Source organism: Fukomys damarensis, unplaced genomic scaffold (assembly GCF_012274545.1).
Source record: "Fukomys damarensis isolate Sample0158 unplaced genomic scaffold, DMR_v1.0_HiC HiC_scaffold_16, whole genome shotgun sequence".
Lineage (NCBI taxonomy): Eukaryota > Metazoa > Chordata > Mammalia > Rodentia > Bathyergidae > Fukomys > Fukomys damarensis.
Window position 1 is genome coordinate 24,564,357 of NW_022900928.1, and position 17,344 is coordinate 24,581,700.

Sequence of the window (17,344 nt, forward strand, 5' to 3'; positions counted from 1 at the left end):
GGCCTGTGCAGACATCAAGGCCAATAGCATCTATGGCATGTTTGTCATTGTTTCCACGGTGGGTGTGGACTCACTGCTCATCCTCCTCTCCTATGCCCTGATCCTGCATACTGTGCTATCCATCGCCTCCAAGGCTGACAGATTCAAAGCTCTTAACACTTGTGTTTCCCACATCTGTGCTGTCCTTCTCTTCTACACTCCCATGATTGGCTTGTCTGTCATTCATCGCTTTGGGAAGCAGGCATCTCATCTGATCCAGGTGGTCATGGGCTTCGTGTATCTTCTAGTTCCTCCTGTGATGAACCCCATTGTCTATGGTGTGAAGACCAAACAGATCCGAGATCGGGTAACCCATGCCTTTTGTCACTAAAGTGGTCAAGTCTTGCAGATGCTGCCTTCTTAAATGTACTCTTAGTTACCTGTCTTTACAATGCATGTGTAAAATAGAGCAGACATGTTTTTTACTCAATAAACACACAATAAAAAATCTTGTCACTCCCCATGAAGAAATAGAATCTATTTCTTCAACTACTATAACCAAAGCTTGTAACTGCCTCAATGAATTGAAGGTTGCGGAAATGACCCTGTTTGTCTTCTGTGTAAGGCGCCACCCCTTCTCTCCCTCTCTTCCCCCATATATTCCATCTCCATTTTTGTCTCATTCATTGCTGCTTTTCGAAGCCAGCTACCATACTGATAGGAAGCCTAGACCTAATGGAGAAACCCAACCACCAGCAAGGGAACAAACCTTCACAGTACTCCACCCCCTTTTCACAGCCTTTCAAATGGTCACTCAGTGAAGCAATCAATTCTACTGTGGACCCCACCCAAATGAAGATTTGTGAGATGTGGTCAGAGGGAGATGTGACTGTAGAAGAGAGGCCAAGGAGCTGTAATATAATATTGCTGGCTTTGAAGAAGGAGGAAGGATCCATCTGCCAAGAAATGTGGGTGACTTCTGCAAGCTGGAAAAGCCAAGGAAATTAATTCAGGATTTTCATCTGTTTGTTTGTTTTACCTCCAAAAAGAAACATAAGCATAATAGCTCCTGTTGTGGTTATGCCCCAGGGAGACCCATGTCAGAATTTTAATCTATAGAACTGTAAAATAATAAATTTCTAATGTTTTAAGCTACTAAATTTATGATACATTGTAATTCGTTGATTCAAAACTGATATAACACTGTTGACAGAAAACTCACAACAAACTAAAGTTTAGGTGTAAGTTGAGTAACAGCAAGTTGGATTTATACTGTTCTATTAAAGAGCTAGAAAGAGAATATTGATAGGAGAAGCAGGAAAGAAAAATAAATGTTAAATGATGAAAAGCCTTTGTGCATGTCCAGAGCCTTGCAGTTATAATTTGCTATCAAATACAGCTCTTGAAGGATTTTAAGTGTGTTGAATTTGCAATTATGAGAGTGAAATTGTTTTTCTCAATGTGCAGGATGATTGAGAACCATGGAGAAGTTCTGAATACAAACAAGATAAAAACCAATGGGTGAAAATCCCATTAGAGGGGGTGAAAGGAGGGCAGGGACAAGGGGAAAAAACGAGAACCAAGACCCATCATGTAGAGGTACAAGATCCCAACAATGAATGTAACTGTACTGTACCCCTAAAGTGTACCAATAAACTCAATTAAAGCTGAAAAAAAAAGAAATATATCTTAGAAAGCTTGGATCTTTACTGTTTAATGCCCAAATCCTGTTCAAAATACAAATTTACTAAAGGTGTAGGGAAAGTGGGAATAGTAGGGAAAATGTAATAAGGGAAAAAGATATGAGAAAATGGAAATAAAGTGTTTGTAAATGGGGAGGGGAGGAGGGGCTGAAGGGAGGTCAGGAACAAGGAGAAAAAATGAGAACAAGACCTGTCATGTAAAGGTACAAGATCCCAATAATGAATGTAACTGTACTGTATACCTAAAATGTACCAATAAACTCAATAAACGAAAAAAATCTAAACAAGAAAAAATATGAATTTACTTCTGCTTCTACATCCAAGCCTGTGTCACCACACCCAGATATGCCAAGCACAGGAACCTAATAACCTCAATGAATATAAATCATATGTGTCATGAACATGAGCTAAGATTATTAATATCAACAAAAATGAAAATGGGGAAAAGAAGCTTACATGAGGGGGGAGGGAGGTGGAAGGGGAAGAGGATTAAAAGAAAAGAAGAAATGAACTGTATCATGTATGTATATCTACTCTCCAAAATAAATGCAAATTTCATTTACTACAAGCATGTACTAATAGAAAATCTAACTTTAAAAAATATATTAGAAGAGCTGCATTTTGTTTGAAAGGCACAGGAAAATACTATAAAGGAAATATTAAGCAGTAAAATCAGAGTTTAAAATAACTTCTTAGTCATCTAGTGGAACTTGTGAATTTCCTAAAATTTACATGTTTATTTTATAGCAACAAAAATAACAGCAGAAACTAAATGTTTTTGTTCTCTCTCTGCCTATCCCCAAAGTCAAAGCTTCACTGCATGATTATTTCACTGTCCCCTATTCATGGTTTCTTCACTTCTCCCAATCACCTTTCAATCAATCTTGCTTGTGGTCTTTAAATCTGATTTATCATGTTAGATGTCTGATTACAGATTCAATGGATTCCTAGTACTTCCTGATACTCTAATACCTGGTTCATTCATTTCATTCAAAGCTGTCACTCAGTATTTGCTGAATTACGTACTCTATTCCTACCAGACCAACATCTTAGGTAGCTGCTATGTGCTCTGCTGTTTTGCCTTTGCTTGATAGTATAGAGATGAAACAATGCAGAGAAAAACTTAGTAAATGCTAATAGAATAATATTATCTCTATTTTCATATTTCCCCCATTCTTAATGGGTATCTCTGATCTAACTATTCCATCACATGAGACTTATTTCATCCCTTCTTTTAAAAAAGTCTATTAAGCCTCTATAAATTATTTCATTTTGCTCCTATTTCTTACATTGTTTAAGTTCCATTTCCAGTTCTATTATAAATTTTCTACTGCTATAGTATTGCATTCTACTCCTGCATCACAGCCCTCAACACACAGGAGATACGTTGAAGTGCTTATTGGTTGATAGTTTATTGCTTATACTGCATGTTAAAGTTTCTATCTCACACATATGTTCAGCAACTTCCCCAGGACCTTCTCACGGATTTGTTTAGTCTTTACACAATACACGATGGGGTTCACCAGTGGTGGGACCAATAAAAACATGTCTGCTATAAGAACTGTCACAAGGGGGCTTCTGCACTTAGCAAAGCGATGTACAGCAGCCAGGGTGATGATAGGCACATAGAAGATGAGCACAGCACAGATGTGGGAGACACAGGTATTTAGGGCCTTCAGCCTCTCTGTTAGAGATGCAATGCTGAGTACGGTCTTCAAGATCAGCATGTAAGACACAACAATTAATGTCAAGTCCAGCAAAGTACAGAGAGCGACGAAGAAGCCATAGATAAAATTGAACTTGTTGTCAGAGCAGGCCAGCTTCATGACGTCCTGATGAAGACAGAATGAGTAAGAAAGGAGATTCTTTTGACAATATATTAATCTCCTCAGAGTAAAAGGGAAGGGAAGTACTAAAATGATGCTCCTAATGCCTAAGATTACTCCCATTTTAGCAACTCTCTGGCTAGTGAGGATAGAACTATATCTCAGGGGATTGTGGATGGCAAGAAAGCGATCCAAAGACATAATTAGAAGTACAGAGGATTCCATGACAGTAAATCCATGAATGAAGAATTCTTGCGCAAAACAGGCATTGGGTGAAATCCCCATGGCATTAAACAAAAAGACCCTCAGCATGGTAGGAAGAGAGGAGAGGGTCAAGCCTATATCAGAGACAGCCAACATAGCAAGGAAATAATACATGGGCTCATGAAGTGAGGACTCTGTCTTTATGACAAAGAGGATGGTGCAGTTGCCCGTGAGAGCTATGAGGTACATGAGGCAGATGGGGATGGAAATCCAAGCGTGGGCATAGTCCAGTCCTGGGATTCCATTCAGAAGAAAAAGCTTCACCTCTGAGTGGTTAAGAACAGGCATGAAGAGTGGAAATGTGAGCTCGTTAGCCAGACCTGAAATCACATCAACAAAAAAAGCATTTGCATTTTTGGATGAAAATCAGTGTTAAAATAGGGAATTATTTCACGTTATGTGCGTGAAAATAGCTGACATATTAATTCACGGCAATTTTGCAAATCTACAATATGCTGTTAAACATGTTCCTATTCTTCCACATAATAAATTAATTTCTCGAAATTTATCCTAAACTGGTATTATTTCACAATTTTTGATCAAATATGCAAAAAGTATCAAAGTAAAGCTGCTTTCTTTGAATCGGTAGAAATACCCAGAGGTTTTTTTCACTGTTTTTTCTAGGTAATCATTTTTGCCGCAATATTCTTGAATTTCATGGATGAAAGTTTCAAATAATAGTTTAATATAATTCTCACCAGAAATACTTGATAAGCATTAAGTGATAGAAAGTAAATTCATGAACTAATTTCTCCTAAACTTAAGAGGAGGTGAGTGGTTATTATGCATACACCATTGAAGAGCAAATACATGTATTCTATTAAGAGTTGTATAAAAGTGAACAGAACACTTTGTGTATGTACTTGCCATTTCTTTGATTGGCTTCAAGTTCTTTAACTTATATGAATTCATTTTAACTTGTAAAATTAATACAATCTAAGTAGATCTTTTTCTGCATTGAGTTTATTGGTATATTTTAGGTATACAGTACAGTTACATTCATCATTGGAAACTTGTACCTTTACATGACAGGTCATGGTTCTCATTTTATCCCCAGACCCCTGCCCTCCCTTCACCCCCTCCTCCCTTCCCTATTTACAAACACTTTATTTCCATTTTTTCATTTTCTCTTATTTTTTTTTCTTTTCCAATATTTCCTTTCCCCTACCCTTCCCACTTCCCTTACCTCTTTAGATCCTGATGTTTCTGTACATTTATAGTGTCAAGCTGGCCAGGCCTAGTAAGCAGATCTAAGTGTACTAAGTTACAAACAAATATTGTAAACATTAATATTGATTACGCAATGGTTTCTAACAGAATGTATGTGAGGAATGAAACAGGGAATACACTCTTCTGAGTGAGGTATCTTCATTTCTTTATGTATCTACTTCTGCATTAAATGCAATACTTCCTAGTTTAAGCACTTATGGATAACACTTCAGGTTATCATATTATTTCAAGGTGCAGTTCAAAGCTGAATAATAGAATGATATGCATATTCATATTATGCATCCAGATTGGATTATCTCATCGCTATAACCAACTTGTTAAAGAAATTCTAAACTTAAAAAAAACAAAGAAAAAATATGAGAAAATGAAAATATGGAAACAAAGTCTTTGTAAGTAGGGAAGGGTGGAGGGAATGAAGGGAGGGCAGGATATGGGGAAAAAATGAGAACCAAGACCTGTCATGTAAAGGCACAAGATCCCAATGATGAATGTAACTGTACTGTATACCTAAAATGTACCAATAAATTCAATGAGAAAAACAATTCCAAACCACTCAATTTGTTTTTGAAATTTAAACATCAAAAATCCCCCTACAGAATAAATTAAACATGGTTTTACATATAGGATTTATATTTTGAAGAATTCATCATTTGTATTTTCAGAGGCGAGATATGCAATCTTGGAATTTCTTGCTATGCTTTTAGGTTTCAGTATGACCCAATATTGAACAAATAGTATAAATTACCAGAAATACAAATATCAAGATAAGCAACACAAATTCTCCCCATATTTAGTGTGCCTTCTGAATAAATTCATAAACAAATAAGAATTTTAAAATCAATAATTTTGATTTTGTAAAAATTGTAAAAATGTAAAAGCAAAGATCCATGGAAGAGACTATAGCTACTGTTACAAGTTAACCTCATTCTGGAAATTTCAAACTTCAAATTGCACCAGAAAAAAAAATCATGTCTTCCGCAGCACACATAGGACATACTTGAAATTAATTATATTCCTCTCAATTAAAATTTGAGTATGAGTTAATATTATATTTCATAACTCTTTGGAGGATAACTGAAAAACATTATAAATGAGAAGCATCCCTGAACTAATGCCTTTTACTTTTTCTAAGTAATGCTGAAAAAAATTTGGATGTCCTGTAAATGGAGCTGCATCTGCTAAACTGAAAAAGAAAAATCATTAAACAGTTTGACCACATCTTATTCATTTCCTACCACACAATTCCAAACTCTGGGTAAGTGTACTTCAAAGATGATAACTGTTCTTTCTATTTAACCTACAGACCATACCATCTACCCCACGCATGTGCATGCACACACACACACACACGCATGTGCACACACATATACACCCACAAAGTCACTTCCTTTTCTACATTATAGTCATTTATTAAGACATAGGTTGATTAATAAAACTTTAAGTTTAGGTTTCAAAAGGGATTTTAAGCTCCTTGCACTTACCAGAACTAGACGCTCAAGTCTCTCAAAGAAAAGACCTTTACTTTATATCTACTTACTTCTGTTTTCCTTACTAGTGCAGACCTATGAGAATTAAAAAAATATGTACTCCTCTGGGAACTTCCAGTAAGTTTATATGGAAAAGACTGGGTCTAGGACATTAATGCTTTGGTACACAGATTCCTGTATGAGTTAAGCAACAAATTGTGGGGCAATTGAATGGTAAAGTATAATTTATAAGATGTTTGATATGTGTTCATACAAGTAGAGAAATAAAATTGTAACAAACTAAATGTAATCAAAGCATTTTACACCCAATTTTAAGCCATCACATTTGGCTTTCCTTTACTTCGTTTAATCACTTAAAAAATGAAGAAAGTAATATGCAAATATCAAATGTTCATGAAAGCACTCTATAAATCATAAAATTGTGTACCAGTGATTCCATATATGTTATGATCTACTTTAATAAAATAGTGTTAAATGCATATTGTAAGAAACATTATTATTTATTTTGATGAGAAGATTGAGTGGCATCTACAAAAACTGAAGTTAGTTGCCTATCTTTTATGCTTCTCAAAACAAAAACATACACTTAGTAAGCTAGATATAAAGAACTTCTTCACACTGACAAAAATATTTACTAAAAACCTATAGCTAACATCATTTTTTATAATGAGAAATGCACAGTTTTCACAAGTAACAGTCACAAGACAAGGATGTGCTCTATCACCACATACAAGAAAATAAGAGGCATATTGGTTAAGAAGAAAAAAATTGGGGTTGTTTGCAGGTGACACGACTGTCTATATAGAAAACAAAGAAGAATAGACAAATTCTTCTTGTTTAACTAATAATGGATTTTAGCAAGGTATTATCTTATTAAGTTACAAGGCTAATATTAAAAAAACTAATTGTTTTCCTGTATCAGCAATGAACAAGTGAAATGTTAAATTTTAAATACTACATCATTTGCATTGCTCCCTCAGGATTTACATAATTTATCTATAAACTTAACAAAACATGTGCAAGATTTATATGAAGAAACCCACAAAGCTCTGAAGAAAATTAAAAAAATAATTGAGAGATTTTCATATTCAAGGATCAGAAGAAAATAAAAAATTAATTGAGAGATTTTCATATTCAAGGATCAGAGATTTTCATGTTCAAGGTTGTTAAGTTCTTCCCAACTTCATCAATAGATTCAGTGAAATCTAAGTCAAAGTATAAGCAACTATTTTGAAAATACAAACAAAATGGTTATTATGCTTACACAGAAAGACCAGACTCAGAAAAGCCAATAGAATCCTGAATAGAGAAGAAAAAAGATTATAGAATGGATCCTCCTCAAATTCAAACTTACTAAAGATCTTCAGTAGCCATGACAGGTTTTTATGGGCTAGAGAGTAAATAAATGGACCAACGGCAAGAAATGAGCCTACATAAATATAGTCATTTAATCTTTACCAAAGGATCAAAGACAAAACAATGGAGAAAAAAGTAGTCTTCAATAAGTGTTGCTGTAATAACTGGTCATACACATGCTCAACTAGCAAAAAAGCAAAATAACATTTAGCCCAGAAATTATATTTTTTGCAAAAATTAAAGTGGAATCTCAAAAATAAATGTAAAACATAAGATAACATATGTAAAATCTTGATGACTCTAAATTTAGTGATAAAGTTTTAGAAAGAAAACAAAAGTTGGGATTCATTAAGATTTTATTTTTATCCCTGTAAAAATCACTGATAAGAGAATCAAAAAGCAAGTCATCCACTTTTTTTACAGTTTTTGCTTCCAAACTATGGGATTCACTGCTGAAAGTGTGCTATGTTGTGTTGAGGGATCCACTCTATTAATTTTTTTTCTCATTGAGTTTATTGGTACTTTTTAGATATACAGTACAGTTACATTCATCATTGGGATCTTGTACTTTACATGACAGGTCTTGGTTCTCACTTTCCCCATACCCTTGCCCTCCCTTTACCCACTCCACCCCTATTAATTTTTTTATCTGAGAGAGCATCTCACTAGGTTACCCAAACAAGCCTTGAAATTCTGGACTCAACCTTTTTTGCCTCAGCCTTCTAAGAAGCTTAGTACTACACCACAACATCACTTGTTCTTTCTCATACATGAAAATTGGATATGCATGAAATGCAGAAAGAATATGGATGATCTTGGGGATCTTAGCAAGACAGTGCACCACAGAGGTAGGAGAGAGTAGAGATAAACACACAGACACAAAGATTCTTAGTGAAACAGCATTGATGAAATTTAGGGATCCAATGGCATAAGAAAAACTGAGACAATTTTTCTCTGATGACCAATTCACACACTTTTAACCTTTTAATATTGAAAGGAAGCAGAACATTTAATGGCCTCTTGGACTCTGGAGGTAGTACATTCTAAACTTATATACCAAGCAACCAAAGAAAGAGTAATATTCTGCCTAAGTCAGGCTTGGGACATCAGGCACAACTAGAAATTCACAAAAAGGTGACAGACCCCATAGATATGAATGAACCACTAGTGCGGTTTTGCCTTTCTTCAGCTAATACCTGTAGCCACATGAATGAACTCTTAAGACCAGCTGGTGGAGAAGGAGAAGAGTCAAGCTATTTACTGGATAGATGATTTTCATATACTGAAAATAAACAGTAGATATGACACTGATCCTTTATAACATAGCCGAGAAAGATGATATTTAGAAGAAATTATCTTAATGGACAGATTTTTATTTGATGGGCCTAGTCATTCTTTGGTACATAAAAGAAGTGGCCCAATGTATGAATATACACAAAGGAAACTCACTGAAAAATTAAGGGCTGATTTACCAGTCTCCTAAAAAGAGGGGGAAAATGTTTAAAATACTAGGGGCAAGGAGAGACAAAATGGAATGGGTATGGATCTACAGAATTAAGAACAAAATTCAGAGATCGTTCTATTGTCAATTGGTATTCATCAAATTCTATGCACCATGTAAGAGACCTTAACCATCAAGTAAACATAATGGACCTGACAATTGGAATCAGCTCGTTTCTGACATAAGAAATCTCTACACTGGTGCAATAGACTCCTATGTGAAGCAACCGCAGAGACAGAGATGGACACTTTTCATGGACCCAAAGCATAGATTCTCACTCAACAAGGATGGCCAAAGTTTTATTTATACCATATATAAAATCAGCACTACTTGAAATCAGTGCCAATCACCCAATGTAATATTGCCCCTTCAGTGGAGAATGGCCACTTGATAAAACATTGTCCTAGCACAGAAGAGGAGCAAATCAACTTAGAGGATTTGACACATATGATGGATGCAGGTTTGTTTTTCTTTTGATACTAAGGAGCTTCATATCCAATGTTTACAAAGAATTCAATCCACCACTGTAAGCCCTTAATTTGCATCACTTGGTACAGGGGAAGATTTAGAACAATTGAACAAGGACCACATTACCATGGTCCAATCACATACTGTACCAGATAACTGCCAAATATATTTCAAAATAATTCCTTGACTGTAACAAATAAGGAAATGTAAATCTAAAATAATATGCACATTACTTTGAAGTTAATTCATTTCTTTGTGTCCTCAACCACTTTACCTAATCTCTGAGGTGGGCTGACTTTAATGTGTTCACTTCTCCATATGTTTTGATCCATTCCAGTCTGACCCTTTCCTGGCCTGTGGGCACCAGTGAGTTAAAAGCATGATGTTAAACAAAGCCTGATTCTGGAGCTTTCCAGATTTCTTAATAAAAATTATTTGTTTATGGAAGGAAACAGAGCTTGAGGAATTGGTGTCCCAGGAGAGCAAAACTCAGAGGATTCCTCAAGGGATCTGTAGTCTACAGATTTAACTCTTGGCCAGCAGATATATGGCACTAAAGCTGGGAATGCTCTAGCCAAAACACATTTGTCTCCCTGTTTGGTTAAATGGTAAGTGAAAGTGACCACAGCATAACATTTTCCTTTAATATGCTTTATCTCCTAAAGTGTACCTAAAATATGAATGCTTTAATAACTGGGACTAAGATGGCTCTGAAAATAATGATGATTATAACAGAAGCTTCACATTTTTGATGTAGGAATAGCTTAGATGTGAAAAGGAAGAAAAATTTAAAAATAAGCAAACGTTGATTGCAACAAGAAATTAAAGATTATCTTACATATGTTTGCCTGGCAAGAGAAGCATTTAATTTAGAGACTCATCTATGAAAATTTAAAAGGAATAGGGCCAGGGATTTAGCTCAGTGCTTCCACTGCCTGCCTCACAAGTGCAAGAACCCAAGTTTGATCCCAGGTTAAAAAAAAAAGCAGAAAATTTAAAAGGAACTAAATCTTCTTTCACTTTGAGCCATTATTTGGCACTAGCACTGCTCACCTATCCATAGATCATCTCAGAAATCATCCATTCTTTTTTTTTTTAATACCAAAAATCAAAGTTGGGACATCATGCTTGCCAGGCAAGTGGTGGCACCACTGAGCTAAATCCCTGGCCCTAGAAATCACCCATTCTTAATGCAGGGTTAGACAAAATAGGCAGGCTCAGAACTTTACACAGTAGAGGGATTAGAAAATAGAGCAACTCATCTGACAGAGGAATAAAATTTATCTCCCTAAGCAAAGTATAGAAAAGCAGACATCTCAGGTCCAGAGGCCAGCCTGAGAATAACAGAATCCCAATCACTACACAAGAATGAGAGGAAAAGCCTGTCTTGGAAGAGAAAGTGAGTAAAAGGATGTTATGATTTCAAGTTATGGGAAGAACTTTGGAATAAGGTAAAGAGAAAACCAAGGTATACGCAATATACATTTGGAAAATATGAAACACAAGACAACAGATAAGGTAGTATTTGGCATTCATCAGGAATGGGACAGACCAATATTTCAATTCCAGTTTGTCACTTACTAGTTATTTACATTTTTCTTAATTTAAAAAACAAAATTAACAAGAGTACCTTCCTCATAAAGATGTTCTGATAATTAAGTAAAACTATTACAATAAGGAATATAAGGTACCATCTAAGAGAGAGCACTTCTGAATTTTAATTCTTGTTGTTAAGTAAAAGTTAAGTTTTTCCCTCAAGAAAATCAATTTATTTAAAAATATTTGAATAATATTTCTACATAAGGCACAGTACTGGAGAATAAATGCATGGGAGCCATTTGATCATAACTATTGTTAACAGGAATTTGATTATGTTTAGGACTGATGTAGGGATTTGCCAGCTCTATCCCTCATCCTGATAGTAATTCTACTATTTTACAATCTCTCTTTCATTAATAAGGCCATGAGAGTCTTCAAGTAAATCTATATTTTTAATGCTGAATTACAAGTAGGTCATAGTAAGAGGTCCCCATATTCTGATTTTTCCCCTTAGCTCCCATTTTAAAAATATCTCCCTGCCCTTTTTTCTGCGTGGTCACCTTGCCATGATCCAGGCCATCTCTTACCTTCCTCACATACTGATCTGGCTAAGCAGATATTGATAATGCACCTTCGTCTTTACTGGTTCAGAGTTAGCTCCTTATATTGCATTTGTTGCCAGCTTGTTTTGTGCAATTTTGTCAGAAACGAGCTTGAAAATGACTTTATTTTTTTGTATTTATTTCGTATGATGTCTAGAAAGGTGGAGAACAATATTGGAATTGTATTTTTATATGTATCCCATTTGTTATACTCAAATTGAATTACTGTATTATCTTCTAAATAATACTCATTTAAACTAATGCTAACCAAAAGGAAAACACTGATCACCCACCCAGAGGTAAAAGAGAATTCCAAAGATAAGTTCATTTAAATAAAAATCAATTCCTTTTCATATGATTTCATAAATAACGGTTGAATGTATAGTATTTGCCAACAATTGTTCTTTGTGATGAAAACAGCAAGATCATTATGAGAAAGGCTGTTTTTAATGATCTCACTGGCTACCGTGGAAGGCAGATACATAAACAGAAATCACAGAACCAGAAAGGTTCTGTGATATAATTACAGTACAATAAATTACATTAAGGGTGCATAGACCCTGCTTATAGTGATGGCAAAGGAAGACTTCTAAAAGCAACCTCTTCCTGATCGTCTCACTAGGATTGTTAAAGACCAATATCTGTCCTAAAGGACCTCTGCACTACAGGGGCAAAAGAGTGGCTAATATTGAGGTCGTGACATTACCTCTGCTTTATCCCTTTTGCAGCCATCAGCACCCCTAGAAGGGAATTTGTTCTTAATCATTTGTGAAGTGAAAAGCTTATGGACTTGTTCTGAATCAGCAAAAATCCTCTTACTGAGCCCCATCTTTCAAAGAAATTCTGATATTCTGTTGCCAAGGAAGAAAAATTAGAATGCTTTTTATAACTTGAAGGTTCATTGTCCTTGATAAATTTAATTCAATGAGGAAAAAAACTCTCAATGATGCATGGTGAATTGAATTGTCTGTAAAACAGTTCCACACCTCCAGGGCATCTATTTATGATATTGGGGAGAAAAAGGATCCAGAAAGTACCAGCCCCCCTCATCTCCAGAATAACGTATATTTAACCTTCATGCTAACCATCTCTAACCTGTGGTTCAGTTGACTGGGCCACATTAAACCCAAGAGAGTATACCTTGGATTACATATATTCTTTTATGATATATGAAATGTGTTATTTGTTACATATATTCTATAATACGTTATCCTACAGCAAAGAGGGATTTTCATTTTCATTAGAAGTTAACAGTCAACGATAATGATACTTTTATGTCCTTTCCCTGGACTGTTTCCTTTGGAGATCATTGGAGTAAAATCAGCTTTAGAAGCTTAAAACTATGCCTAAGAATCATTTGTATCAAAAAACTAAAAGTTTAAGAAAGTACTCATCGATCTCTTAAAATATAGTTCTTGCAGTTTCCTTTAAAAAAAATTCAAATTTCTAAATGTCAGTAATCTTATTAGAATCTTATGCATTGTTGCAGAATATTCACACCAATAACTCAATAAAATTAAAAAAAAAATTCAAGACTCACTCTGACCAGACAAAAGGAATTACTGCATAGTTTATTCTGATGACATGCAATTTTTCATTGGCTAGAGGTGGGAAAGAGCAAAAGTTTATAAAAGAGAATTATTGCCCTTCATGAGGGGTTGTTTTGTTTTGTTTTGTTTTGTTTTAATTTGAGGACACAACCTAGGACTGGTCAAGACAATACCTATAGCACTAGTTCTCCTAGATTCTCCTTGGCAGTAAACATTATCTGACTCTTCCATTCTGTTTAGGATGAATGTCTCCTTCATATATTTCTCAATATTGGAGTTTTTCAAATCTGTACTTTATTTCTCTGGAAAATAAAATATTCTAAAAGAAGGGAAATAAACACTCACAGAGTATCATAAATGCTTTGAAAGTGGCTCATCATGCACATTCTCAATTCTTCTGAAATTGAGATCACCACCTTCTTCCTGATTGGAATCCCAGGTCTGGAACATATTCACTTTTGGCTTTCCATCCCCATCTGCCTCATGTACCTGGTGGCCATCCTCGGCAACTGCACCATCCTCTTTGTGATTGGGACTGAGCCCTCACTCCATGCACCCATGTACTATTTCCTTTCCATGTTGGCTGCTTCTGACCTGGGCTTGTCCCTCTCTTCCCTCCCTACTATGCTGAGAATCTTTGTGTTCAATGCCACAGGAATCTCCCCAAATGCCTGCTTTGCTCAGGAATTCTTTATCCATGGATTCACAGACATGGAGTCTTCAGTGCTCCTCATCATGTCTTTTGACCGCTTTTTGGCCATACGCAACCCTTTGAGATATAACTCCATTCTCACTAGTGCCAGAGTAGCCAAAACAGGCCTGGTGTTTTTCATCAAAAGCATACTCTTAGTGCTTCCACTTCCTTTCACTCTGAAAAGATTAACATTCTGCAGGAAAAGCCTACTTTCTCACTCCTACTGCTTCCATCAGGATGTCATGAAATTGGCCTGCTCTGACAACACGGTCAACTTTTTCTATGGTTTCTTTGTTGCCCTCTGCATGATGTCAGACAGTTTGTTCATTGCTGTATCCTATGTGTTCATACTGAAGACTGTGATGGGAATTGGATCCCATAAGGAGCGGCTGAAGGCCCTCAATACCTGTGTCTCTCACATCTGTGCTGTGCTCATTTTCTACCTGCCCATCATTGCTTTAGCCTCCATGCACCGTTTCAGCAAGCACAAGTCTCCAATGGCCATGATCCTCACCGCTGACATATTCTTGTTAGTGCCACCACTGATGAACCCCATTGTATACTGTGTGAAGACAAGGCAAATCCGTCAAAAAGTTCTGAGCAAACTGGGTCTAAAGTAAAGTTGTGGTGAAAATGGGATAGGGTCAACAAGGCCATCAGGGAGGAAAATAAAACCTGTCTAAGTAAATGCTATCAATGATTGATTATCTTCCTTAATCATCTTTATATTCAGTACAACCTATTGTCCAGGACGGTGCTTGAGTTTGGAAATCTCAGACTGGCATGGACATTGATAAGGACAGTTATACACTGGGAAATAAATCACTGATAAAGGCATTTTAGTTACACTGTTTCCAGCACAAACATTTATGTATTGTATATGGAAATAAATCCTGACTCCTTGAAGACAATAAATAACAAAAAAGTGGAAGGATAAGGTATATTATGACATTCTAGTTGCTTGATTTTCTTTCTCTTAGGTATGTTGTGTTCTTTGAGGGACATCACATAATTTTGTAGGAATTCTTGATTTCCCATGTGGGTGAAAGAAGTCTATTGCCAGTTATAGTGAGTTAGAAATCTTCTCCTTTTGCTTTTCCCTTAGTAATCAAATTGGGATTACCTGTATTTCTTTTACCTTAGAGCTTTTATACTCCTGAATTTTGATGATAAACTCATCTATAACACTTTTTTTAAAACTTTTTTCTTTAAAATATTCAAGGGATCCAAGAAGTAGCATCTGCTATATGGAGAAAGAAGGATTGTTGTGTTACTGGTAAGAAGTAGGAAGGACAATAACATGTATATGTTAATTTTTAAGGACTTGCAATCCTGATTATGTGCTATTAAATGTCTCATAAATTCATGTTTTTGTGGTTGTTCGAATATTGGGCATTTTACATTATGATGTAGCCATTTACACTAAACAAGCTAGAAATAATTTTGAACTGGTAAAAATATCTATGCATTATGTAATATAAAGCCATGTACATGCATGTATTGCTTCATATTTTAAAAAGATAAACAGTCAACTAATGATGATTAGGTTCCTCAAATGACTTTTTATAAAATTCATTTGTTTCTGGTTTGTTTTTTATTTGGTACAATATATTGCTAGACAAAGCTATAAGGAATAGTATTTAGAATAAGCTAATACTTAAAATTTTGTACAGGAATTGAGCGAAAACTATTGTTAATATATTTGAATGTTTTATTACTTGCATAAATAAACAAACAATGTTAACATCTGTTCCAAAGGACAATTTTGAAAAAGTTATTCTCTGTTGGCTAACTAATCTTATGTTTTGTGTTCCCAGGTGAATTTAAATATATTCTTATGTTCGATAGTTTACCGAGAGTAGATAACTACCAAATATGGGAAGGAAGGTTTGTTTGGTACCAGGGATTGAACCCCGGTCCTTGCACTTACAAGGCAGGTGGTGGAACTACGGAGCTAAATCCCCAGTCCTGGGAAGGAAGGAATGTACTTACTTTCCCCTTCTTGGTTCTTTGTTAATGAGCCCAAATGTTCATTAATTAAATATTATAATACTTAGTTCACATGTCTGTTCCTGCTGGTATTTTTTTGTTCTTCTTATTATTGTTTCCACAAAATTTGCATAAACTATTTATTTACATATTTCCATTATTTGCATAGTGCTTATAAACTGACATGTGGCTAGTAGACCAACACATTTCCCAACTTATTCAGAAGGGGTGGATTAGAACCAAAAAAAAAAAAAACCTACTTTAATAGCCTAAAACATGATAATAAATTACAAGGGCAGGGGGATTTTGCTCAATGGTTCTGGTGCCTGCCTAGCAAGTACAAGGACCCGAGTTGAATCCCCAGTACCAAAAAGAAAAAAAATTACAAGGGCAGTGAACATCTGGAATAATAGAAAACCCCACTGTTAAAATCAGTGAGGAGTAACTAATAATTTTTAGTCAGTGAAGCTGCCCTCAAAAAATGGTTGTGTCCTATTAACCTATTGAAGAAGTAAATATGAGCATGAAATAAACAAGAATGTCTATGTCCCTTTTAGTGTTCACCTAAAATTCAGAAATTCAAATCTGTGTCAGGCATGGCTAAGTCATAACAAGACAATAAATATTTTTTCTGGATCAGAAGAGTGAATTAAAGTTTCTTTTAAATCTCAGTTTTTATATAGATTTTATAATATCCCATTAAGTTTAGAATCACATTCTTTTACATACCAAAATAATTATGAAAATGGAATATACTCGAAATTATGGCACATAAATAAATAAAATCTGAGCTTAAAGTCAATATAATAATCATAACATTTATTAAACATATAAAGTTGTCTAATTTTCTCGATAAATTAATGAACAGAAGAAGCAAAAAGAAAAAACACTTCAGTGCACAATACAGATGGGCAAACAACACACAAGTAAGGAATATCAGAACATAGAGAAAAATAAATCCATTAGTCAAATAGCACTGGTGAAATAATTCTGGTAGAATAATATTTTAAATATTATGTTTTGCAAGTGATATTGTGTGACACATATAAGTAATTTAAAATAAGAACTGAATAGAAAGATGGCTCTAAACTTTACTTAAATATAATATATAAATAGTATTTGAATGGGAACAATTTTCTGAGGAAGTAACAAGAGA

The 17,344-nt window shown here is 35.1% G+C and overlaps 2 protein-coding genes across 2 annotated transcripts; one reads left to right on the plus strand and one right to left on the minus strand.

The window, feature by feature from the left end:
• Positions 1-3,121: 3,121 nt before the first annotated feature.
• LOC104857868 (olfactory receptor 51A7) lies at positions 3,122-4,060 on the minus strand. Its single transcript, XM_010617939.1, has one exon. The coding sequence runs from the start codon at positions 4,058-4,060 to the stop codon at positions 3,122-3,124; it is 939 nt and encodes a 312-aa protein (XP_010616241.1).
• Positions 4,061-13,862: 9,802 nt separating this feature from the next.
• On the plus strand, positions 13,863-14,819 carry LOC104857867 (olfactory receptor 51A7). The gene is given in 1 exon segment (XM_010617938.2): positions 13,863-14,819. A coding segment is annotated over 1 exon segment (957 nt).
• The last annotated feature ends 2,525 nt before the right edge of the window (positions 14,820-17,344 follow it).

Bases quoted from the DNA above. Each gene is read 5' to 3' on its own strand.
- LOC104857868 (XM_010617939.1), bottom strand. From the start codon at position 4,060: ATGCCTGTTCTTAACCACTCAGAGGTGAAGCTTTTTCTTCTGAATGGA.